Below are 26,895 nucleotides of genomic sequence, written 5' to 3'. Positions count from 1 at the left end.
AGACAACAGGTGGAAATCATTGGCAATTAGCAAGTCACACTCAATAAAGGAGTGGTTCTGCAGGTGGGACCACAGACCACTTCTCAGTACCTTTCTGCTTTCTGGCTGATGTTTTGGCCACTTTTGAATGTTGGTGGTGCTTTCACACTCGTGGTAGCAGGAGACGGACTCTACGTGACAGAGTCTGGAGACGCCGTGGAGAGGAATCTGCTGCCTCCAACATCCTTCAGCATGACTGGTTTGGCAGTGGGTCAGTAATGGTGTGGGGTGGCATTTCTTTGGAGGGCCGCACGGCCCTCCATGTGCTCGCCAGAGGTAGCCTGACTGCCATTAGGTACCGAGATGAGATCCTCAGACCCCTTGTGAGACCATATGCTGGTGCGGTTGCCCCTGGGTTCCTCCTAATGCAGGACAATACTAGACAGGCACGTGGAGGCCACACACAATACTGAGCCTCATTTTGACTTGTTTTAAGGACATCACATCAAAGTTGGATCAGCCTGTCGTGTGTTTTTCCACTTTAATTTTGTGTGTGACTCCAAATCCAGGCCTCCACTGGTTAATAAATTTGATTTCCATTGATTTTTGTGTGATTTTGTTGTCAGCACATTCAACTTTGTACAGAACAAAGTATTCAATGAGAATATTTCATTCATTCAAATCTAGGATGTGTTATTTGAGTGTTCCCTTTATTTTTCTGAGCAGTATATATATATATATATATATAAGTAAAATGTGTGTGTGTGTGTGTGTGTGTTTGTGTGTTGAAAGCACCTTGTATTCACATGCACAATGCAGTGGTAACCCTGCAGCCTGTGATGATGATGCTGGTTCATGATTGAAGAAAAGTGACCTGTGTAATGATTCAGGTTTACAAACTGGCCTCTGAGATAAAGGTGTCAGTACATCCTGAACCACAGGCATAACCTTTCAGTGAGACTAAGCTCATCTGTTATGAGCCAGATGTGGACCCGGCCTATACCAGATTGGGTCTGGCACTTTTTTGTGGATCTGACAAAACATTTCACATGATATTTGCATTCTTGCAGTGATCTGTAGAGATGTACTGTATGTGACTGACTGTAATGTGTGTGCACTTCTGCCACTGGAGCTGGTGCCTGAGACTCTGGAGGTGTGACTAGGTAGATGGCCACAAGGCTCATGGTAGCACACACCCTCCAACGAAGGGACTTGTTGTGTTGTTTTATTGCTGTTGTCTACTTATTATAGGCCCTGTGATGGACCAGTAGCCTGGGGTTTCATGCCTTCCCATGCCTTCAGAACTGCCTTAATTCTTCATGGCAGACTTTCAACAAGGTGTTGGAAACGTTCCTCAGAGATTCTGGTTGGTTATTTGAGTTACTGTTGCCTTTCTATCATCTGGAACCAGTCTGCCCATTCTCCTCTGACCTCTCACATCAACAAGGCATTTTCATTTTCGTGAGTGTATAATGCATATATCCACTTCACATTTACACACATAAAGTGTATAGTCCCGTGTACAGGTGCATATACTAATTTATTAATGCATTACTGGTATTCATTTACTAGTCTTTTATAACAGTGTATGTGTACAATGACTAGAACATGGATGTTAGCCTGCTTGCTATCCAGCTGACCATTTAAAAAGCATAAAAGCCAGACTAGCATAGGTAGGAAAGTGTTCCAGTGCGCCAGTGGTTCCACTTCATTAAGTTCTAGATAGTCATAATTCCAAATAAATTCCAAACGTCACATCCTAGGTTGGGATCCAGTCTCATTCCTGAGATTCCTGATTCCTGAGTGTCCCATCCTGAGTCTGCATTTTTGCACTGTACAGTGATGAGTCCAGCAGGAATCAGCAGGTCATTCTAGTCTTGGGCGGTGCTTAACTGTGGCATACTCAGTAGCAGATTCCTCCTTAATGAAAGCGACTGTGCTTACTAGGAGATTACTAGGAGAGTCTGGATTCTTCTGGAAGCTCACAGTGGCGTAAGCAGGGCCTTCGTCTTTGGGTAGTTGCACTGTAGAATAGATACACACAGCTGCCAAAATGAGAGAAGCACAAAAACACAAGAGATTCATTATTTGAAAGCGAATGCTTAACTGCTTCTTAGCACTATATCTAAAACTGCTTTTCTAATATGATAAGAGTGGTCTGTCTCAAGAAGGCAACATCCCACCTAAAGAGCTTGTATAACTGGTCACTAAATTAATTGATGACCATGAAATCAATGTACACATCCATTCTCAGGATTTCAATCCAGCTACATGTTGGGATGTTGGTGGGAGAATGTGGAGCTGGATACTAGTTGCCACACCAATCAACAAAACACCAAATGGTGGAAGGTCTTTGGAAGACCAACTTGAAATGCCATGATTAGCACGGGCCACTTTGACAACAAAGCTCACCAACAAATGGTGGAGTCTAAGACCATGAATAGTCTCGATCGAATAGTCAAAAGGGGCTAAGACCAAGTCAAGTCTTTAACTGCTTCCAGTCTACTGCCATTTCTTGGTCTTTTCAAATTGTTTAAAAGTGAGAATCAGAATTAATGTTCAGAACTGCAGTTATTACTTTTAATTTGCTGTACTGTTTAAATGAAGTTTTATAATTACATAAGTAATTACATACATTAAGTAGCATTAAGCTATATAACGAATTGTCTAAATCAAAACCAAACTGATGCAATGATTTGGTTTCGAGTAGCTTATGTGTTAACAAAAGAAAGTATTTTTAAAAAACAGTAGTTGGTCCCAGTTGAGATAAATTTGGTGAGACAAATGGGGACCGAGAAAGGTTTGAGAAAGAAATAAATACTGTGACTATATAACAGTGCTAGCTTCCAGATCAGTGGGCTTGCAAACAGCTTTCCATAGATTTCTACAAATTACTAGATTTTTTTGACCAAGAACCAGTTTGTGAAACCCAGGCTAAGCCTAGGTTACAACTGCCAAAGGGGGGGGGGGGGGGGGGGGGTATGGCTGTTCATATTTAGTCCAAGACTAGGCTTAATCCATGCCTGGGAAACCAGCTCCAATCTTGCTGTAGATCATTTGCTCTATTTTGGATGTTACCTTTGTTCTTATCAGAGCTGTTGGTGGATGGTGAAGTGTTCATATAAACACTGGTGTCTGAGTCAGGATACTGTCCGCTGTGATTAACCTCCTCATAGTCACAGGCCGCAGGAGAAACCTGAGAATGATTGAGATTGATAAGATCTGCAAAGCAACAGCTTGTTCACAAAACTGCACTCAAAAAGCATGAAGAGACATACTCTGTCACTGTTTGTTATATCTGTCCTATTTGAAGAGGAGGAGCCTGTGGAATACAAACAAAAGTCACATGACTGATCACAGTAATATAAATCGGATCATTCTCTGAAATCAATCTGCTTCTTTTCCCTACATGAAAATGTCTTACTAGTTCATGTCTTTGGCCATATTTAGCACAGTTCTTCCAACAAACTGTGATGATTTTTGCCCATCTCTAAATCGTCGTCTGATTTTGGATTACGCCACCGTGAACCAGCAGGCAGAAAGAGTAATACTGACCAATAATATCGTATTTCACCTCCCACCCACCCCCACCTATCATCACTATTCTTTTTTGACTTACTTGGACAAAGTTTAAGGCTAGTTCTGTTTCTCCAGGTAGCAATATGATCGTAAAGAAGGACACAACTACTCTAAAAAACTTATAGAGGCTTAATGTTTCACTCCAGAAATCCCAACAGGTTTTGGAAAATGCTGTGCACCTCATATAAAATCCTTTTTTGTTGATTTCTAAAATCAGGTTGAACTCCATACTTTTAGTTCTACTCTAAAGTCAACACTTTTAGTTCTGAAATGGAAGTTGTAGGTTGTAGAATTCAGGTAAAACCTAAAAACTTCAGAATTAAGTTGTATCTCAAAGCCAGTTTAGTACACAGTCATAGGCTGGAAGGAAACTCTAGGTTTGAGCTTAACCTATGGCACATTTCTTCAATCCAGAATAAATCTAAGCCTAGACTTAATATTTCTAAAAGGACTCAACACCTTTGCATCATTGGTGTAGCTATTTTGTCCTGTACTGGGTTTAATTCTAGAAGCGATGCTTTAGATTTCAGCTTATTCTGCATATTCAGCTATGGCCTTTAACAATAATAGAATAAAGATTCTGCTGTACAATATCAAGACTATTTTAAGCATATGAGTGTATGAATGCGTGTATGTACCTTGCGTTCTTTTGTGTTTCAGTTTGAAGAAGATCAGTGTTGCTCCTCCGATCAGCAGCAGAGCCACACAGACACACACAGTGATGATCACAGATGGAGCTGGACCTGAAAATACAACAAGGGCAGAGAGACTGGATCAAAGGCTCAGCATAACATTCATCTAAAAATATACAGGTTCATCAATAACATGCAAGGTGAGACATAAACGTCTGTTCAGAAGTTTGGAATCACTTGCTATAGTAATGCTTAAGGCACCTGAGAAAATTATATTTCAATGTGTTTGTTTAAACATTCCCAAAGTTCACCGCATAGTAGCCCAGTATTAGTTGTGTTCAGTACTCCATGATGTAAAATCACTAGCGCTGGTGATGGAACAACATTTCTCTATGATTTCTATAGGATTAAGGCTAGGACTTTGACTTTGCCATTTCAACACATTAACTTTATTCTTCTTTATCCATTCTTTGGTACCGTCGTAGTTCGTTTTGGTCTAAATGAGCATTATATTTGGAGAAAGGAAAGCACTGCATTCCAGAATAATGATCTATGAAACATGGTGGTGGTAGTATCATGGTCTGGGCCTGTTTTGCTGCATCTGGGCCAGGACGGCATACATACTTTTGCCACTCACAGATACAAAATATTGGATCATTTTCCTCGATAAGTTAGTGACCAATTCTAATATTTTTGTCCCATTTGTTTTATTCAGTTCTCTATGTACTGTTACAACTTCTGTGAAAATCTGATGAAGTTTTAGGTTAAATTTATGCAGAAATGAAGAAAATTCTAAAGGCTTCACAAACTTGTGTCATGGGAATCCTGACAGCATAACAAATTACAGGTGTTGAATAAGCAATAGTATTTATTTAGGAAATGAAAGTGTGACAGACCAGAGAGTGAAGAGATGAGAGTGCGCTCTGAGGTGGTCACCCTTACAGAGGGCTTTATACCCTAAACTAGGTGTTGGCTAGACACCAAATAAGGAGAGGTTTGACCGCTGTTAACAGTTTTCAGCAGATTTCTGTTAATATTGCCATATAAGGTTATGAGGACATGCAGCATCTTCAGGTCAGGCTGTACATGCATGACCAGTGCTGCCCTGACTGAATATCTTATGAAAGCAGAAGTATTGGGGGTGTAGGACAGGTGACCAAGGTCAATCCCTATATGAGGATCCTGTTTTTGTATCTAAGCAGCTAAGCACATCTATCAGTCAGAGGACAGGGTGTTTTGTCCATGACATTTTGCCCATACATAGTCTTACACTCTGCAAGCAATAAAGCAAATACATGGAATTAATACAGTTTCCATAACACTTTCAAGCACCACTGTACTTACATTATGTATTACTCCAGTGCTAACATTAGCTAAACTGTAGTTTAAAGCTAGATATCCATCCATCCATCCATCCATCCATCCATCATCTTCCGCTTTCCCGGGGTTCGGATCGCAGGGGCAGAATCCTAAGCAATAAGGCCCAGACCTCCCTTTCCCCAGCCACTTCCACTAGCTCTCCATGGGGGATTCCGAGGCGCTCCCAGGCCAGCTGGGCAATATAGTCACGCCAGCGTGTCCTGGGTCTTCCCCAGGGTCTCCTCCCAGGTGGACTTGCCTTGACACTTCCCGAGGGAGGCGTCCAGGAGGCATCCTAACCAGATGCCCGAACCACCTCAGCTAGCTCCTCTCGACGTGGAGAAGCAGCGGCTCTACTCCGAGCCCCTCCCGGATGACCGAACTTCTCACCCTATCTCTAAGGGAGAGTCCAGACACCCTGCGGAGGAAACTCATTTCGGCCGCTTGTATTCGCGATCTCGTTCTTTCGGTCATTACCCAAAGCTCATGACCATAGGTGAGGGTGGGAACGTAGATCGACCGGTAAATCGAGAGCCTTGCCTTATGGCTCAGCTCTTTCTTTACCACAACAGACCGGTAAAGAGCTTGCATCACTGCTGACCCAGCACCAATCCACCTGTCAATCTCCCGCTCCCTTGTACCATCACTCGTGAACAATAAAGCTAGATATGTTTATTTTTTTATGTTATCTGTGCAGGTGTATGTTCATAGGTCATGTGCATTCATATGTCTTGGAGGAGTGGCTTTGGAGGTAAGGGGTGTAATATTTTCTGTTGTAATTTTTCAGAAACTAGCTAGGTCACTCGGTCTTTAACTGTAAGATTTAGTGGATGCATTTGAGATTAGGAGACCCTTATTAGTCCCACAATGGGGAAATTTCACCTCCACCTTTAACCCATCCATGCAATGAAACACCAAATACATGTAAATGCACATACACTAGGGGGCAGTGAGCACACTTGTTCAGAACGGTGGGCAGCCCTATCCACAGCACCCAGGAAGCAGTTGGGGGTTAGGTATCTTACTCAAGGACACCTCAGTCACGTACTGTCAGCTCAGGGGATCGAACCAGTGACCTTCCAGTCACAGGGCTGGTGCCCTAACCTCCAGCCCATGACTACACCAAAGAAGCATTTGACCCTGACGTGATCAGGAGAACACCAAAACTGTGCTGGACACCAGCCAGGACCAGAGTTGTGCACCCTGAAATGTATTAGCAAGGTAAAAACAAGTCTATTGAGATGTGAGAATGACAGTAAAGGCCTTTTTCTAGTCTGAACACAGCTTTGTCGTTCTCTTTCTCACTTCTATATTTCTGAAGCACAGATAACCACAAACTCCTCTCTGCTGATTTCCTTTGTCATTTTCCATCTGGTGGTTTCATTTTTAATCACTCTCTCTTTCTCACTCTTTCAGGTCAAGAAGTCAAAGAAATGTTTAAGCAGTAGTCTTATGTATCACTCACTCAGAAACACAGCTGACTTCTTGCTTTAATTTTCTTTGATTTCTGTGATTTTCATGGGGTATGAAGAATGTCTTGTTGTGTAAACCTTGTGTGCTGAGTCACTGACAGTGAGAGAGCAACTGTATAATCAAGATGGGTTTTTAAACACCTCAAATAGCAACAACAACGTGCAGAGCTCATTAAGAACAGAACAATTTATAAAAAGGTGTTTATAAAAAATCTTAACAACAAAACATTTTTTGTTAAAATGTTAATTTTCCTCTAAGTTAAGCACACATAAATAATTATATGTCCCAATTTTTAAATATAATTAAAATTTCCTTATATTTCTTGGCTCATTTTCATTTCTCAGTGACTTTTTAAACAAAATCTAAATTTTAATTTATTAATCAGTTATTGATTAAATTTTCATCAAAATCAATTCATCATTTTTGGAAAATGTTCAAAACTTTTCAGGAGTCAGAGTCAAAATTAAGCAAATTTGCTGACCTAACAGAGATGGAAGAACTTCTAACTAGACAATTTTAAGAAAACTACAAAGGTTGCCCTTTTTTACCATTTACCATTGGAAACATGCAGATGCACTTCAGTGTAGATGGAGGACCCCAAGCTCTCCTCCCCACACCAGTAAGTCCCAGAATCCTCCTCTCTCAGATCTGTGATGGTCACAGTGAAGACTCCAGCAGGTGCATCATTACTCAGAGAGAATCTGCCAGTTCTGTTTTTCTCTGATGAAACTTTGACTCCGCCTTTGTCACAGCTGGCCAGCTGCTGCCCCATGCAGAGGAATTTCCCATCACTCTCTGGAGACTCTCCTCTGTAGCTGCACTCGATGGAGACACTGAGTGTTTCTCGTCCAAAGACCTGAAGCACTAAAGACAAATGAAACCTTATATGACCTTCCATAGATTTCATACTTTGACTTGAACACACAAAATCAAGACCCCCATGGACCACCTTCTTTCCTGACGACCTGCAGTTCAGTGGAGAGGTAATTCATCAAGACATCTCCTGCTTCCACTCCACACCAGTATCTCCCAGCATCCTCTGCCTTCACTCTGCTGATGTTCACACTAAAGACTCCAGCCGTGATGTCATCATGCACCGAGAATCTCTCTGTCTTGTTTTGAGTCGTCCGTTGAGCAATTAGAGAATCACTGTGTTCAGTACAACACTCATCTTTACACACATGCTTTGAATTCTGCTTATACTTTGAGTCATAAGGGCATCTGATCTCGACAGCATCTCCTTCATGTCCGATCACTTTGCTGGCTGAAATCATGGCGATGATAGAGAACATTCAGTGTTGCTACATTAATTCAAATATATTAGATGAAAAGGCTTATTAACTTACAGATAATGCTGATTTGCACTCTTATGGTCAGGGAAGTGTAACTAATATGCCCTTCACTGGTCTCCACTCCACACCAGTACACTCCAGCATCACTGAGGGTCAGATTACTGATGGTCACAGTGAAGAGTCCTGGTTGACTGTGGTCAGATAAGGAATATTTCCCTGCAGCTCTGATGTCTTGGCAGATGAGATTCTCGTCCTCTTTGCAGAAGTGCTTTAGACTGGCTCTGAGTGTCGGTGGGTGCTCACAGCTGATTGTGAGAGTTTCTCCAATATAACCAGCCTGTGAGATGATCTTCCCACAACAGGGATCTGAGGGAAAATTATTTCAAATATCACATCATGAAGATTTTTGCTGATGTGGACATAGATGATGCATAAGAGATCATTTCTTACCTTCCTTCACCTCCACATTCACCTCCCTGTACTGCTCAGTAAAGTCTGATACGTCCACTCCACACCTGTAGGTCCCTTCTGTCAGATTTCTGAAGAACACCATTAAGGACTTTCCACTGGTGTCGTCATACAGAGAAAATCCTCCATTCTGCTGCCATTCATTCTGGACATTGGTGTAAGTCTTCTCTGGACATTCCCCTTCCAATTCCCTACAGAGGAATCTGGCTTTAGGGTTTTCCAGAGGGTGTCGACATTTCATCATGATGCGTCCTCCTAAGAAGCCAGTCACTCTGACTGAACTCTGAACTTTATCTGTCAAGTTAAACACAAGTTAGATATTCACACTTAACAGCACTTAGAATCTCATCAGTCAGTAGAAAGTGTGCAATTTTAAGTTCATATTTGGTATATTTTAACTCTGATGGATTACAGCAATACTCTTTTTTCACTATTACGTTTTGGTTGGAAACAGAATGGTTCAAATCTTGACACGCCCAGTGGAAAACTGTTCACTCAGTATTTCCACTTGGTATCAAGGTAGATACAGTGAAGCTAGCCCATTCATTTGTTTGCACTTCAGGAGATGGACTGAAGGCTTTACAGGTTAGATTAACTACAAACATAATTAAGAAGAAATAGAGCAATTAAAAAGTATTAGAACTTCTAGAAGTTCTAAAGTTCACCACCGGTAATAGATGAATTTATGTTTCTCACCAGCAACGTGTAGATGCACAGTTTTGATTGTGGAGAACACTTTGATTGGATATTCCCCGGTCTGTGTGCCACAGAAATAACCCCCACCATCCACTTCTTTCAAATCATGGATTTTCACAGTGAAAAGGTTTGAATGTTCATTATCAAAGATGTAAAAATTGTTTTTCCTGTAGTTTCTACCAGGTAAAGTATAAATCACCATATCAGCTGAGTGACCTTTTAGTTTGAATAAATATTTCCATTTTAGCTTATGTTCCTCTGCATAGTCACAGCTGATGCTGACCTCCTTGCTCAGATGTCCAGTCACTGTTACTGGCTTCACACAACAAGCATCTGTCAATCATAAAAAACGTCATTGTTTACATGTATAAAATTTAATTATATGGTTACTGTTTGATCTTAGGTAATTTTTCACCTTTTTGAACTTTCAGTTTGATCTCCTGAGGCCACCTATTCTCCCATGCCAATCTGTATACTCCAGCATCCTGTGGGTTCAGCTCTCTGAGTAACATTGTGAAATATTCTTGAGTATTTTCATACAGTGAAAACCTTCCTCCATTAACAGGGTCTTCTTGAGCACTGAAATACATTTCCTTTTCGCAGTCATCTTCTGCCAACTTGCAAAAATACTTCAGATGTTTCAGGCTTTGAAGGCTGAGCATGATGAGGCTAACCCAGAGTAGCCAATCACGTCAATGCTGCTCACTAGACCTGCCAGCAAAAGCAAATACTCAGTAAATTCAATAAGCTTGGAAAACGAGTGTATAGGCAACTTTAAAATTCAGTTACTTTGGGGGAGTGAAACTGGACTAATTGGTTCAATAAGAGTATTCAGTTAAAATAGATGACTGACCTGTGATCAGGGAGAAGACGATGATGATCTTCATTCTGAACTGAGCTTCAGCTAAACTGGTGTTGTTCCGTTTGTGGTTCTTTAACTCAAATGAAACTCAAGTGCTTCCTCCTTCTCTCTCTCGCTTTGTAGCTTGGTTGATGGTAATATTGCTTGACTGATTTACGTACTGTGATGTGTCTTCGTATCCCTCTGCCTGTAGCAGAGTTGAACTAGAGGGGGCGCTGCAGAGGCGGAACTGAGCATGATTTGGAAAGATGTGTTTAATCAAGGCTGGTGTATTTTATTATTACAGAGCTGTGCATTGCAGCTATTAATGAAAAGAAAAATGTCTTAGGGTGTATTTACTCTTTCGCCAGTTATGACTTCAAGTTTCAAAATTGATCAAGTTTCAAGTTTGTCATTTGCACAAGATGTCAGGCCTTTTATGCATTAAAATGTTTATGGTGAGGCTCAGGTACCACTCTACAGAAGGTAAATAAGTAAAATTAAAATATAAGAAACAAACTGAAATATATCAAATATACACAAAATATAGAGAAAATATACACTCACTGGCCACTTTATTAGGTACACTTGCTAGTAAAAGGTTGGACTCCCTTTTGCCTTCAGAACTGCCTTAATTCTTCATGGCAGACTTTCAACAAGGTGTTGGAAACGTTCCTCAGAGATTTTGTTTGGTTATTTGAGTTCCTGTTGCCTTTCTATCATCTGGAACCAGTCTGCCCATTCTCATGCCCATAATACAAGATATTTTAATTTTGGGAATCTTTAATTTACATCATTCCCCCCTTTCGCGACAAATAGTCGCGAACCATACAGCTTCTGTGTTTCTGTATGATTATTGTAACTATCAAATAGTCTACTTAGTTAAGTTAATACCTGTTACTATAGTCAAAAGTAAGTGTTTCTATTATCAAAAGTAAGTGTTTCTATTAATAATTGTTTATACTTAATACCTTAAAACCCTAGAGATGGTTGTGCATGAAAATCCCAGTAGATCAGCAGTTTCTGAAATACTCAGACCAGCCCGTCTGGCACCAACAACCACGCCACGTTCAAAGTCCCTTAAATCCCCTTTCTTCCCCATTCTGATGCTCAGTCTTCACTTCACCAAATTGTCTTGACCACCTATACATGCCTAAATGCAGTGAGTTGTGGCCATGAGAAAGAAAGGAAAAAAGAAGAGGAGCAGAACGATTCAGTGAAAGAAAGAAAGAAAGAACAACAAGAAAAAAGAGGGAGAAGAAGTAGATGAGGAAAAGAGACAACTAAACCAGCAGCCTGGAAAGGTGGAAGAAGAGGCCAATGTTCTGGACCTGCCAGTAGGCCTCGAGTCCAGCAACCTGAAAAACATTTCGGCTGAAACACTGAAGAACATGGCACCGCCACTACGAGAGAACCTCACTGAAGAAGCTGATGTTCTGGAGCTGCCAGTAGGCCTCGTGTAAGGGGGAGCGAGGAGGCGGATGCATACGCTGAGATAAGCGAGATTTATTAGGGGCAAATCCAGGGTCGTAGTCAGAACAGTCCAGGGTCAATGAGCCGACACGGACAGATCGAGGGTAAGACATGACAACAACCAGAGCACCCAGCAAACAGACTTCAAACAAAGACCAATACAATGACAATACAAAGACTGGCAAACACAAGGGGCAAACACAGGGCTTAAATACACGTAACAATGAGGGACAGGTGAATACAATCAGGGGCGGAGTTACAAAACCAAAACACGAGCACATGGACAGGACTGGGAGGAGCCAACCGTGACAGTACCCCCCCCCAAAGGCACGCACACCGAGGCGTGCCAACCAAAAACAGAACCAAAGCAGACACAGGAGACCAAAAACCAAAACAAACTACACAGAGACAGGCAAAGACACAGGAGCAAGAGAACACGAAACCACGGGCACAGGCTCAGGAGCAGAGGCAGAAACGGGCACAGAGGCAGAAACACAAGAAACCGACACAGACGCAGAACCACAAGAGGCAGAAACAGGCACAGAGGAAGAACCACAAGAAACAGGAACAGACACAGATGGAGACACACCAGACACAGGAACAGACACAGATGGAGACACACCAGACACAGGAACAGACGAAACAGAACGAGGACAAAAAACGGAGGGAGGACGAGGAGGCACAACACAAAACGACGCCGAACGAGAGACGACCGGAGACACAGGACGAGGAAAACAAGAACGAACAACAGACCACGCAAAAGACAGGGGAACAGGCACCAGGACAGACACAGGAACGAAAACGGGCACGGAAACAGAAACAGGAACAGAAACAAAAGGAGACACAGGAACGGGAACCACAACGGGAAAGGGAACTGAGACAGACACAACAGTAGGGAAAAGGACAAAACCAGGTACAGAACAAGGCAGAAACAAAGGAACGGAAACAGACACAGAAGGCACAGAAGGACCACGGGGAACAGGGACAGAAACGGGATTCCCAGGGGGAACAGACACAGACGAGGGCGGGATGGGTGGGAACAAAGGGGATGTAACGTCCACGGAGGTAGGCGGGCCTGCTACGACGTCCACGGAGGCAGGCGGGCCTGCTACGACGTCCACGGAGGCAGGCGGGGCGGGTCCGGAGGCGCGGCGACTGGCGGCGGGTCCGGAGGCGCGGCGACTGGCGGCGGGTCCGGAGGCGCGGCGACTGGCGGCGGGTCCGGAGGCGCAGGCGTGCCGCGGGGTGCGGCCACGGGATCAGAAGTGCCGCGGGGTGCGGCCACGGGATCAGAAGTGCCGCGGGGTGCGGCCACGGGATCAGAAGTGCCGCGGGGTGCGGCCACGGGATCAAGCTTTCGGGCTGGGGACCTCTGCTCCAACCTGGAGGAACACACAGATACTGGACCCACTCGGCCGTTCCCAAAGCTCACTCGAGCGATTGGCAGCTCGCAGTGACGCTTGCGAACGAGCCGTGTACCAAAAAACGGGTCATCTGAATGTTCGTTCCGTCTGACCCCGTCTTGCACTGCAGGTCGCTCCTCCCTGCAGTGGCGCTCAAGACGGGCAGACCCAAGGCGCTTACCTGAGCTCTCGTCGCCCGGATACAAGGCGGGAAGGCCCTCCACTTTCTTGCGGGACCGACGAGACGCTCGTGTTCCCCCAGCGCCAGGGGATTTGCTGTCTCCGGCTTGGTGGCGTTGGGACACGGCGAACTCGGGCTGCTTTGAAACAGCCGGAGTTTCGTCCCAACGGAACAACCACATGCCGGAGTCTCGCTTACCTGCTGCGTCCTGTGTAGGCCAGTCTTTCTGTAAGGGGGAGCGAGGAGGCGGACGCATACGCTGAGATAAGCGAGATTTATTAGGGGCAAATCCAGGGTCGTAGTCAGAACAGTCCAGGGTCAATGAGCCGACACGGACAGATCGAGGGTAAGACATGACAACAACCAGAGCGACCAGCAAACAGACTTCAAACAAAGACCAATACAATGACAATACAAAGACTGGCAAACACAAGGGGCAAACACAGGGCTTAAATACACGTAACAATGAGGGACAGGTGAATACAATCAGGGGCGGAGTTACAAAACCAAAACACAAGCACATGGACAGGACTGGGAGGAGCCAACCGTGACACCTCGAGTCCAGCAGCCATAAAAGCATTTCGGCTGAAACACTGAAGAACACGGCACCGCCACTACGAGAGAACCTCACTGAAGAAGCTGATGTTCTGGACCTGCCAGTAGGCCTCGAGTCCAGCAGCCATAAAAGCATTTTGGCTGAAACGATGAAGAACACGGCACTGCCACTACGAGAGAATCTAACTGAAGAGGCTGATGAGGCCATAAAGTCTTTAATGAAAATGCTGCTGGTCGAGGCACAAATGGAGCAGCTTCTGGGTGGGTTAATGAGATAATAAAGAGGTCTAGAGAAGCCTAGACCCAAAACTCATTCTCATCACCAGAGGATCACAGAGACACATGACACAAGACAGGTACAGCTTCTGGTCCTTGTCATGGTCCCTAAACTGTTCATCTTTTAGTCCTAGTATTGCTCCCTAAACGATTGTTATTATAGTTCTACAAATGGTTCCAATACTGTGAATATTTTAGTCTTAGTCATAGTCTATAAACTATGGAGCTTTTAGTCCATGCCATGGTGCTTAAACTGTCTCTCTTGTAGTCTTAGTCATGGTCTCTAAATTGTGAATCTTTTAGTTCTAGTCATGCTTTCTAAACTATGAAAATTTTAATTCTAGTAATGATTCCAAAACTGTGGAACTTTTAGTCTTAGTCATGGTCTTTATGCTATGAATCTTTTAGTCCTTGCCATGGTGCTTAAACTGTGGATCTTTTAGTCCAAGTCATAGTCCCTTAACTGCAGATTTTTTATTCTTAATCATGATCCGTAACTATGAATCTTTTAGTGCTAGTCTTGGTCGGTAATCTGTAGATCTTTTGCTCGTAATTATGGTCTCTAATCTGTGGATCTTTTAGTCCTAGCCATTGTCATGGATTTGTGGATCTTTTAATCCTAGTCATGGTCTCTAATCTGTGGATCTTTTAGCCCTAGTCAGGGTCTATAATCTGTGGATTTTTTAGTCCTAGTCATGGTCCCTTATTTGTGGATCTTTTAGTCCTAGTCATTCAGAGTGTTTCAGTGGTGAGTGTGAGTGTTTCAGTGAGTGTTTCATGGTGAGTGTGAGTGTTTCAGTGAGTGTTTCAGTGGTAAGTATGAGTGTTTCAGTGGTGAGTGTGAGTGTTTCAGTGAGTGTTTCAGTGGTAAGTATGAGTGTTTCAGTGGTAAGTGTGAGTGTTTCAGTGAGTGTTTCAGTGGTAAGTATGAGTGTTTCAGTGGTAAGTGTGAGTGTTTCAGTGAGTGTTTCAGTGGTAAGTATGAGTGTTTCAGTGGTGAGTGTGAGTGTTTCAGTGAGTGTTTCAGTGGTAAGTATGAGTGTTTCAGTGGTAAGTGTGAGTGTTTCAGTGAGTGTTTCAGTGGTAAGTATGAGTGTTTCAGTGGTGAGTGTGAGTGTTTCAGTGAGTGTTTCAGTGGTGAGTGTGAGTGTTTCAGTGAGTGTTTCAGTGGTGAGTGTGAGTGTTTCAGTGAGTGTTTCAGTGGTAAGTATGAGTGTTTCAGTGAGTGTTTCAGTGGTGAGTGTGAGTGTTTCAGTGGTGAGTGTGAGTGTTTCAGTGAGTGTTTCAGTGGTGAGTGTGAGTGTTTCAGTGAGTGTTTCAGTGGTAAGTATGAGTGTTTCAGTGAGTGTTTCAGTGGTGAGTGTGAGTGTTTCAGTGAGTGTTTCAGTGGTAAGTATGAGTGTTTCAGTGAGTGTTTCAGTGGTGAGTGTGAGTGTTTCAGTGAGTGTTTCAGTGGTGAGTGTGAGTGTTTCAGTGGTGAGTGTGAGTGTTTCAGTGAGTGTTTCAGTGGTAAGTATGAGTGTTTCAGTGAGTGTTTCAGTGGTGAGTGTGAGTGTTTCAGTGAGTGTTTCAGTGGTGAGTGTGAGTGTTTCAGTGGTGAGTGTGAGTGTTTCAGTGAGTGTTTCAGTGGTAAGTGTGAGTGTTTCAGTGAGTGTTTCAGTGGTAAGTGTGAGTGTTTCAGTGAGTGTTTCAGTGGTAAGTATGAGTGTTTCAGTGAGTGTTTCAGTGGTGAGTGTGAGTGTTTCAGTGAGTGTTTCAGTGGTGAGTGTGAGTGTTTCAGTGGTGAGTGTGAGTGTTTCAGTGGTGAAACACACATAACCACACACACACACACACACACACAAACACACACAGAACAAGAAACAATACACACACACACACACACACACACAAAATCATCAACCAAAATATATATATATATGCCCTGCGATGGACTGGTGACCTGTCCAGGGTGTATCCTGCCTTCCGCCCAAAGACTGCTGGGATAGGCTCCAGCACCCCCCCTGGATGGATTTTCTCCCTGATGGAGAAACGGCTTAGAAAATGGATGGATCTTCTTCTTCTTTCGGCTGCTCCCTTTAGGGGTCGCCACAGCGGATCATCTGCCTCCATCTTGCCCTATCCACTGCCTCCTCTACTTTCACACTGGCCATCTCCATGTTCACCTTCACTACATCCATAAACCTTCTCTGAGGTCTACCTCTTCTCCTTCTACCCGGCAGCTCCATCTCCAACATTCTTTACCCAATATATCCACTATTCCTCCTCAACACATGTCCAAACCATCTCGACCTGGCCTCTCTGGCTTTATCTCCAAACTGCTCCACCTTCACTGTCCCTCTGATCTGCTCATTTCTAATCTTGTCCAGCCTTATTATCCATCCATCCATCCATCCATCCATCCATCCATCCATCCATCCATCCATCCATCCATTTTCTAAGCCGCTTCTCCATCAGGGTTGCGGGGGGGAGCTGGAGCCTATCCCAGCAGTCTTCGGGGGGAAGGCAGGATACACCCTGGACAGGTCGCCAGTCCATCACAGGCAGACAGACAGACACAGACAGTCACTCACACCTAGGGGCAATTTAGCATGTCCAATTGGCCTGACTGCATGTCTTTTGACTGTGGGAGGAAACCAGAGAACCCGGAGGAAACCCACGCAGACACAGGGAGAACATGCAAACTCCACACAGAGAGGACCCTGGTCGCCCGGCCGGGGAATCAAACCCAGGCCCTCCTCGCTGTGAGGCGACAGTGCTACCCACCACGCCACCGTGCCGCCCAGCCTTATTTTATATATTTATATATATATATATATATATATATATATATATATATATATATATATATATATATATATATATATATATATATATATATATATATATATATATATATATATATATATATATATATATATACAATGGACAGTAATGAATAAAGAGGCTGCAAAACTGAAACATTATATATATATATATATATATATATATATATATATATATATACATACTAAACACAAAGTAAAAAACCCTGACATGATGTTTTCTCACAGTATTCCAAATAGAGATTTTTGTCTATGTAACTAGATAGAAATCACAACCTTCTAAATAGTTTGGATACATTCACTGCTTTGTTAGGTACACTTAACTTATATCTACACTTCTTGTCCATTTTATCAGGTGACATAAACACTACATTTCATCCAAATCATTGAATTCAGGTGTTCCAGTCACTTCCATGGCCACAGGTGTATACAGCCAAGCCCCTCGGCCTGCAGACAGCTTCTAAAGACATTAGTGAAAGAATGGGTCGCTCTCAGGAGCTCAGTGAATTCCAGCGTGGTACCGTGATCGGACGCCACCTGTGCAGCAAGTCCAGTCGTGAAATTTCCTCACTACTAAATATTCCACAGTCCACTGTCAGTGGGATTATAACAAAGTGGAAGCGATTGGGAACGACAGCAACTCAGCCACGAAGTGGTCAGCCACGTAAAATGACAGAGCGGGGTCAGCGGATGCCATCTGTGCAACAAGCCCAGTCGTGAAATTTCCTCTGTAACAAAAATTCCACAATCAACTGTCAATGGTATTATAACAAAGTGGAAGTGATTGGGAAGGACAGCAAGACGTAAAATGACAGAGCGGGGTCATGGATGCTGAGGTGCATAGTGCACAGAGGTCACCAACTTTCTGCAGAGTAAATTGCTACAGACCTCCGGATTTCATGTGGCCTTCAGATCAGTTCAAGAACAACGTAGAGAGCTTCATGGAATGGGTTTCCATGGCCGAGCAGCTGCATCCAAGCCTTACATCACCAAGCGCAATGCAAAGCATCGGGTCTAGAGCAGAGGAGACATGTTCTCTGGAGTGACCAATCACGCTTCTCCGTCTGGCCATCCGATGGACAAGTCTGCGTTTGGTGGTTGCCAGGAGACGGTACTTGTCTGAGTGCATTGTGCCGAGTGTAAAGTTTGGTGGAGGGGGGATCATGGTGTGGGGGTGTTTTTCAGGAGTTGGGCTCGGCCCCTTAGTTCCAGTGAAAAGAACTCTTAAAGCTTCAGCACCAAGAGATTTTGGACAATGTCATGCTCCCAACTTTGTGGGAACAGTTTGGGGACGGCCCCTTCCTGTTCCAACGTGACTGCGCACCAGTGCACAAAGCAGGTCCATAAAGACGTGGATGAGCCAGTTTGGTGTGGAAGAACTTGACTGGCCTGCACAGAGTCCTGACCTCAACCCCATTGAACACCTTTGGGATGAATTAGAGTGGAGACTGTGAGCCAGGCCTTCTCGTCCAACATCAGTGTCTGACCTCACAAATGTGCTTATGGACGAACGGTCAAAAATTTCCATAAACACTCCTAACCCTTGTGGAAAGCCTTCCCAGAAGAGCTGAAGCTGTTATAGCTGCAAAGGGTGGGCCGACATCATATTAAACACTATGGATTAAGAATGGGACGTCATTCAAGTTCATATGCGTGTGAAGCCACACGACCGAATACTTTTGACAATATAATGTACCTGCACAATCACACACTTCAGTTAATCTATTTCTCTGCATAATGTCATAGCTTCCCTTGACCCAGGACCCCAAAGGACCACCACAGAGCAAGTAGTTTACTGCACTAAATAAGCGCACTCGTTATTATCATTATTAATCTTAATTATTAGTAATTAAAGGCTTATTATCTAGTACATTATTCAGTAGCTAACACGACTATGCAAGCTACGTTAAATCTAAAGGACCAAATGAACGCGTCTCACACTTTTAACGAAGAAAGAACATAATAGATCAGTAGAATATCTGACCTGAGACGAGGTAGAGGGTGATGATAAAGAACAAGACGTTCATTACTGAGTCACTGTGTTTATCTGATCCTGTCGTTTGTTCTCGGCACTCATTGCACAGTTCTCAGAAGGTGAAACGATGTCTGTTGCTAAATGGCAGCACCACCTGCTTCCTCTTGCCTTCCGCTATGCTTAACCCCCCCCCCCCCCCCCCCAGTCCATGTGTGTGTGTGCTTGTGTGTGTGTGTGTGTTTGTGTGTGTATTTGTGTGTGCTTGTGTGTGTTTGTGTGTATATTTGTGTGTGCTAGTGTGTGTGTGTGTGTGTGCTTGTATTTGTGTGTGCTTGTGTGTGTTTGTTTTTGTGTGTGTATTTGTGTGTGCTTGTGTGTGTGTGTGTGTGTGTGCTTGTGTTTGTGTGTGTTTGTGTGTATGCCTGTGTGTGTGTGTGTGTGTGTGTGTGTTTGTGTGTGTGCTTGTGTGTGTGAGAGAGAGTGTTTGTGTGTGTGTGTGTGTGTGTGTGTGTGTGCTTGTGTGTGTGTGTGTGCGCGCGGGTGTGTGTGTGCGCGCGTGTGTGTGTGTGTGTGTGTGGTCTATACGATTTCAGAGGTAGCCAGAGCCACACAGGACACCCCGCTGACTGCACACCTGACATTATGTGGATTAAGATGATACAGTCATGGGAAAAAGAAAGTACAGCCTGCTTCAGTTCTATGTTTTTATTCATTATGGCCTAAATAACAATTGTGCAATTCTTTCTGACTTCTATAAACAAACAAATAACATCAAACAAAAAACACAACAGATTTCAAAAGGTTACAGTTTTTCAGTCAAGTAAGCCAACATTCATAAAGCAGGTGGGAAAAATAAGTACAGCCTATAATTCAGCAACATGTAGAAACACCTTCAGCAACAACAGCTTGAAATAAAAGTTTTCTGTAAATTTTTTCCGTAGTAGTGGCCCACTCTTCTTTACAACATTGCTTTAGTTCAACATTTCTTTGAAGTTATTGTTGCTAACGATGGTTCTACATGTTTCTGAATTATAGGGTGTGCTTATTTTTTCTGTGGTTTCTGAATGTTGATTTTCTTTTAAAGGAAATCTATAATGGGGATATTCAAAATCCTAAATAAATTCCAAACATCACATCCTAGGTTCGGGTCCAGTCTCACTCTTCACAAAATCTACCTTCTCTAATCTTGCGCATTGTATCCCAACCATAGTCTGCAGATTTGCACTGTACAGTAATAAGTCCAGCAGGAATCACCAGGTCATTCTTGTCTTGGGCGGTGCTTAACTGTGGCATATTCAGTAGAAGAGTCCTCTTTAATGAAAGCGACTGTGCTACTCTTAGGAGCATCTGAATTTTTCTGGAAGCTCACAGTGGTGTAATTAGGGCCTTCGTCTTTGGGTAGCTGCACTGTATAATAGATACATGTAGCTGCCAAAAACAGAAGGAGAGATTCATTATTTAAAATGTCTAAATCCAACACAAACAGATGCAATCATTTTGTTTTGATTATGAATTAGTGAGCATAGGTGATAGTTAAAAGAAAGAAAATAAAAATTTATGTTTTTTTAAAGAAAAGGTTGGTGGTCTTAGTTGAGACCAGAGATGAAATTTGGCGAGATGAATAATCAGGGCCAAGACAAGATAAATAAATTCTAAAACAATATAGCACTAGCCTCCAGGCCAACAAGCCTTAAAAAACACATGCAAGCTGCTTTCAATAGATTTCTAAAAAGTAATATTTTTCACAAAGGACCAGTTTCCAAGACCCAGCTTAAGCCTAGATTAGAATTTCCAATGGTGAATCTCTATTGTACTGACCAACTACTGGCTGACGTTGGCCTCTAGAAGCTCTTGAGGCTTGGCCATGCTGATGACTGTGATAGAAGGTTAATGGGAGGCGCACACCCTACATAATAATTTTAATATTTGTATTGTTTATTATGTTGTTGTTCATCAGTTAAAGGAATGAGGTATGTATGTATTGCTTTATTCTGTGTTGGGGGATGTGGCTTGTTAATGTGTTCTGGTGGGGGGGGCACTATGAGGGTGATGTGTATGGCTATTGACATTCCAATTTAGTCCAAGACTAGGCTTAATCCATGCCTGGGAAACCAGCTCCAATCTTGCTATAGATCATTTGCTCTATTTTGGATGTTACCTTTGTTCTTGTCAGAGCTGTTGGTGGATGGTGAAGTGTTCATATAAACACTGGTGTCTGAGTCAGGATACTGTCCGCTGTGATTAACCTCCTCATAATCACAGGCCGCAGGAGAAACCTGAGAATGATTGAGATTGATAAGATCTGCAAAGCAACAGCTTGTTCACAAAACTGCACACAAAAAGCATGAAGAGACATACTCCGTCACTCTTTGTTACATCTGTCCTATTTGAAGAGGAGGAGCCTGTGGAATACAAACAAAAGTCACATGACTGATCACGATAATAATAATCAGATTGTCCTCTGATATTAGTCCATCAGCTGTGCTGACCTACATGACCAGCATTAAAGTTAACTTAAAAATGCACCTTTTTAAGCTTCATATCTTTTGCCGTTCTTAAGTTCCAGTTGCCATATCGTGTCATTTTTTTAATTCTTGTTTAAATCTTAATTCTTAAATGGCATTCATGCAAGTGTTAATTGCATGGTGGGCAGCAGAGAGAGTGAATGGCTGCTGGGTGGGGCGCTGTTGTTGCTGCTGTTGCCCCAGCTGAGTGGGACTTAATGAAGAGAGAATGCCCTGCAGTGTTTGTGCTGGTCGGCACTGCGTGTGCCCAGGCTCAAGCTGGTAAGTTGCCTTGGATGGTTGACCTTTGAAGTGGGACTATATAGCAACCAGCTACTGAATGATGCTGACCTCAGTTAAAGGTTCAGTGTCAGGGAGTAAGTTTAGCTAGTATAGGTTGGTACTCAGTGTGTGGGTGAATTGTACATTTAGTGGTGTCCTAGCCTGGGGGTTCATGTTTCTGTACATGCCTTTCTGTCCTGGTGTTTCATCAAGCTCACTTCTTGTGGTGGAAACATGATCTCGTCTGTGTTTTACTCTATGCCAAAGATATGATATCGTGTTTCATCTCGACATCCCACCAGCTTATCATCGCTGTCGTTAACTGCTTCACTGACTCCCTATTAAATGTGCACAACACTTAATGATAAAATGCTATTTTCCTGCTGCAGAACAATATCAAAACCACATAAAGCATGCGTGTGAATGAATGTGTGTGAGAGTCTGAACCTTGTGTTTCTTTGTGTTTCAATCTGTATAAGATCAGTGCTGATGCTCCAATCAGCAGTAGAGTAATACAGACACACACAGTGATGAGGACAGAGGAACCTGGACCTGGAAACATACAGAGACAGAAACAGAAATATGTCTCTCTCTATATATATATATATATAATGGTTATATATAATGGTTACTATGACATTTCAGGTAAAGTGTTGATACGTGGTTGCTATGGTATCCCAGGTGATTGCTAGGGTACTGCTAGGTAGTCGCCATGGTACCCCAGGTGATTGCTAGGGTGCTGCTAGTTAGTTGCTATGGTATCCCAGGTGATTGCTAGGGTGCTGCTAGTTAGTTGCTATGGTATCCAAGATGATTGCTAGGGTGCTTATGTAACATATAAAACCAGCTGTATGTGCCTGTCTGAACAGAGCTCTGTCATTCTCTTTCTCACTGCCTTGTTCAAACATAGACAACCACAAATCCTCTGTTATTTTGCCCCCTGCTCCAAATTCCTTTGTCATTTTGCTTGTGGTGGTTTCATTTTTAATCACTCTTTAAGGTCAAAGATGAACACAAATCTTATGTAATGCTCACTAAAAACATTGATATATTCTCCTAATTTTCAAATTTATTGTGTTTTTAAATTTTGTATAATTTTTTAGATAGAAACAACTTTGTTCTTTTTTTTACAGTCTATTAAAAACAGTATTTTGACATAACTATGCAAACATTTGCTCAGTCATCAGGGGTGCTTCCAGGACTTAAACCCAACTAATACACTTTAGAGGAAGTTAGACAGTTTGCACCTCTTTGGAGCCACAAAAGATAATTATATGTAAAAATTATTCACTGCTTTCCATGGGAGTAAAAGAAAAGCAGCCAGAGTCTGTCAGTGGAAATCTAATAAATAAATAAATAAACCTGCAATGTTGACCTAACTTGGATGCAGTAGTGAGTTAGAAGACCTTTCAAATAAACAAAATTCATATCACTTTAAGCAGTTTTGTGGCTGGTTGTCTGCAAAGGTTTTTTACCTTTTTATTGTTTACCTTTGGAAACATGCAGATGCACTTCAGTGTAGATGGAGGACCCTAAGCTCTCCTCCCCACACCAGTACGTCCCAGAATCCTCCTCTCTCAGATCTGTGATGGTCACAGTGAAGACTCCAGCAGGTGCATCATTACTCAGAGAGAATCTGCCAGTTCTGTTTTTCTCTGATGAAACTTTGACTCCGCCTTTGTCACAGCTGGCCAGCTGCTGCCCCATGCAGAGGAATTTCCCATCACTCTCTGGAGACTCTCCTCTGTAGCTGCACTCGATGGAGACACTGAGTGTTTCTCGTCCAAAGACCTGAAGCACTAAAGACAAATGAAACCTTATATGACCTTCCATAGATTTCATACTTTGACTTGAACACACAAAATCAAGACCCCAGTGGACCACCTTCTTTCCTGACGACCTGCAGTTCAGTGGAGAGGTAATTCATCAAGACGTCTCCTGTTTCCACTCCACACCAGTATCTCCCAGCATCCACTGCCTTCACTCTGCTGATGTTCACACTAAAGACTCCAGCCGTGATGTCATCATGCACCGAGAATCTCTCTGTCTTGTTTTGAGTCGTCCGTTGAGCAATTAGAGAATCACTGTGTTCAGTAAAACACTCATCTTTACACACATGCTTTGAATTCTGCTTATACTTTGAGTCATAAGGGCATCTGATCTCGACAGCATCTCCTTCATGTCCGATCACTTTGCTGGCTGAAATCATGGCGATGATAGAGAACATTCAGTGTTGCTACATTAATTCAAATATATTAGATGAAAAGGCTTATTAACTTACTGATAATGCTGATTTGCACTCTTGTGGTCAGGGAAGTGTAACTAATATGCCCTTCACTGGTCTCCACTCCACACCAGTACACTCCAGCATCACTGAGGGTCAGATTACTGATGGTCACAGTGAAGAGTCCTGGTTGACTGTGGTCAGATAAGGAATATTTCCCTGCAGCTCTGATGTCTTGGCAGATGAGATTCTCATCCTCTTTGCAGAAGTGCTTTAGACTGGCTCTGAGTGTCGGTGGGTGCTCACAGCTGATTGTGAGAGTTTCTCCAATATAACCAGCCTGTGAGATGATCTTCCCACAACAGGGATCTGAGGGAAAATTATTTCAAATATCACATCATGAAGATTTTTGCTGATGTGGACATAGATGATGCATAAGAGATCATTTCTTACCTTCCTTCACCTCCACATTCACCTCCCTGTACTGCTCAGTAAAGTCTGATACGTCCACTCCACACCTGTAGGTCCCTTCTGTCAGATTTCTGAAGAACACCATTAAGGACTTTCCACTGGTGTCGTCATACAGAGAAAATCCTCCATTCTGCTGCCATTCATTCTGGACATTGGTGTAAGTCTTCTCTGGACATTCCCCTTCCAATTCCCTACAGAGGAATCTGGCTTTAGGGTTTTCCAGAGGGTGTCGACATTTCATCATGATGCGTCCTCCTAAGAAGCCAGTCACTCTGACTGAACTCTGAACTTTATCTGTCAAGTTAAACACCAATTAGAATCTCATCAGCAAGTCCATAAAGTAAATAACAGTGGAACTTTCTAGACCTTCAGAGAAAGTCAGGTGATTTCAAGTCTGTAATTTTAAGGTCTTTTTATTTAATAGAATCATCATATTTGATGTATTTAAAGACTACTTGCATTATAGTAAAACTATTATTTTACGATACATTTTTGGTATCTAGTTAAATACAGCTAAGCTAGCTTTTACCCTGGTTTGGACTTCAGGAGCTGGAATAAAGGCCTTAAAATTTAAATAAACTACTAACATAATTAGAAAGACACAGGAATCGACCAGTCATATTTCAATTTGCAATTGGATTAAAAAAAAACAAAAAAAAAAAACAGGCCAATTGGACAGGCTAAATTGCCATTGGGTGTGAGTGACTGTCTGTGTATGTCTGTCTGTCTGCCCCGCGATGGGCTGGCGACCTGTCAAGGGAGTATCTTGCCTTCCGCCCAATGACCGCTGAGATAGCCTCCAGCACCTCCAGCCTCAAATAAAAAATGTGCAAATTGTTTTTCAAGCTTTAAAAGTCTTCTAATCAGGTCTGTTACAGGCTATTACTACAAGTTTTGACTTTTGTAAAGTCCTAAACTGAAAGCCCAGCTCTAATAATCACAGTTCACCACTGCTAATAGATGACTTCATGGTTATCTCACCAGTAACATGGAGATGTACAGTTTTGATTGTAGAGAACACTTTGATTGGATATTCCCAGGTCTGTGTGCCACAGAAATAAACCCCACCATCCTCTTCTTTCAACTCACGGATGGTCATGGTGAAAAGGTTTAAACGATTATCATCAGTGATGTAAAACTGATTTTCTTTGTGGTTTTTGCCAGGCATCGTAAAAATGACCCAATCAGCTGAGTGACCTTTCAGTTTGTAGAAGTACTTCCATGTTCTCTTATGTTCCACTGTATAGTCACAACTGATGCTGACATCCTTGTTCAGATGTCCAACCACTGTCATTGACATCCCACAACAAGCATCTGTCAATCATAAAAACAGGTCATTATGTACATTTATGGAAAAGAATGCTACGCTTACTGTGTTCTTTATTGCGAATCCCTCACCATGGTGAACTTTCAGATTTATTTCCCGATTCCAATTATTAGCCAATCCAAATCGGTATTTTCCAGCATCCTGTGGGTTCAGCTCTCTGATTAACACTCCGAAATGTCCTTGTTTACTTTCATACAGCGAGAATCTTCCTTCAAAAACAGTATCATTTTGAGCAGTAGACTGTATTACAGTTTTGCAGGCACCTCCTGCAAACTTGCAGATATACTTTGGAGTGTGTGAGCTCCACCGATGACGATCACCCATGGTCATTATTACACTGCCCCCAGAGTAGCTTATCACATTAGTGCTGCTCACTAGACCTGCCAGCAAAAAGGAAATGTATTTCTCATCTCAGTAACACCAAAAAACTTAGCAGAGTGTAAGGGTACGAGTTTCTTTGGGCATTTCAAACACGGTTAACAGTCTAATGAGATCCAGTTAAAATAGATGACTGACCTGTGATCAGGCAGAAGGTGATGATGATCTTCATTCTGAACTGAGCTTCAGCTTAACTGGTGCAGTTCAAGTTGCTGTTGTTTGTCTGAGAAAAATCTCTCTCTCTCTCTCTCTCACTCACTCTCACTCTGTGGTTTATTCAACTTCCTTTAACAAATGTTCATCCTTGACTGCATGCTTGTAGTCATGTGCACTCAGAAGAAAGTATTAAGGGTAAGGCATCAGTACCTTTAGTTAGTGAACATCTTTGTACTATATTACGCAGCAATTACATTTTTGAAGTTGCATTGACTCCACACACTCTGTCGTGTCTCCAGCCTTTCAATTGTATTGCTCCATTATATAACATTACATTATAGAAAGATGTAAATACATACCTCTTCGCTGGGAAAAACATATTTAAGATACAAAATGTGACCTCAAAACTATTGTTTTGAAATGAACCTGCACAGTAACTTTTTCTGACAGTATATAATACAACTTTATTTCCAAAAAAGTTGGGGCACTGTGAAAAATGTGAATAAAAAAATGCAATGATGTGCAAATCATTTAAACTCTATATTT

At 42.6% G+C, this 26,895-nt stretch overlaps 1 protein-coding gene across 6 annotated transcripts; it reads right to left on the bottom strand.

The window, feature by feature from the left end:
- Positions 1–1,500: 1,500 nt before the first annotated feature.
- On the bottom strand, positions 1,501–26,408 carry LOC108415832 (polymeric immunoglobulin receptor-like). Of its 6 annotated transcripts, none has more exons than XM_037543148.1 (12): positions 19,017–19,098; positions 10,332–10,569; positions 9,894–10,189; positions 9,479–9,811; positions 8,765–9,076; positions 8,369–8,680; positions 7,972–8,286; positions 7,578–7,886; positions 4,197–4,301; positions 3,258–3,301; positions 3,058–3,175; positions 1,531–2,024 (listed from the first exon to the last, which is right to left on the bottom strand). In XM_037543148.1, exons 3-12 carry the CDS (start codon positions 10,138–10,140, stop codon positions 1,846–1,848), a joined length of 2,274 nt encoding a protein of 757 aa, XP_037399045.1. In that variant the 5' UTR covers positions 10,141–10,189; positions 10,332–10,569; positions 19,017–19,098; the 3' UTR covers positions 1,531–1,845. The 6 variants fall into 6 exon arrangements, with proteins under 6 accessions (XP_037399041.1, XP_037399043.1, XP_037399045.1 ...); XM_037543149.1 differs by having other exon boundaries at positions 10,332–10,555; positions 19,017–19,082; XM_037543144.1 differs by lacking the exons at positions 3,058–3,175; positions 3,258–3,301; positions 4,197–4,301; ... (6 more) ...; positions 10,332–10,569; positions 19,017–19,098 and adding exons at positions 21,166–21,283; positions 21,366–21,409; positions 22,241–22,345; ... (5 more) ...; positions 25,887–26,195; positions 26,332–26,408 and having other exon boundaries at positions 1,501–2,024.
- Positions 26,409–26,895: the final 487 nt, after the last annotated feature.

The sequence above is a fragment of the Pygocentrus nattereri genome, chromosome 12 (genome assembly GCF_015220715.1).
Source record: "Pygocentrus nattereri isolate fPygNat1 chromosome 12, fPygNat1.pri, whole genome shotgun sequence".
Classification (NCBI taxonomy): Eukaryota; Metazoa; Chordata; class Actinopteri; order Characiformes; family Serrasalmidae; genus Pygocentrus; species Pygocentrus nattereri.
This window is presented reverse-complemented; position numbering and strand designations above follow the sequence as displayed.

Excerpts from the sequence above, each read along its gene's own strand:
- LOC108415832 (XM_037543144.1), bottom strand. The coding sequence starts at position 26,365 with ATGAAGATCATCATCACCTTCTGCCTGATCACAG. Across the intron at positions 26,196-26,331 it reads CACCTTCTGCCTGATCACAG|GTCTAGTGAGCAGCACTAAT; the intron begins GTCAGTCATCTA and ends TTTTGCTGGCAG. Across the intron at positions 24,387-24,470 it reads GAATGTGGAGGTGAAGGAAG|ATCCCTGTTGTGGGAAGATC; the intron begins GTAAGAAATGAT and ends ATTTTCCCTCAG.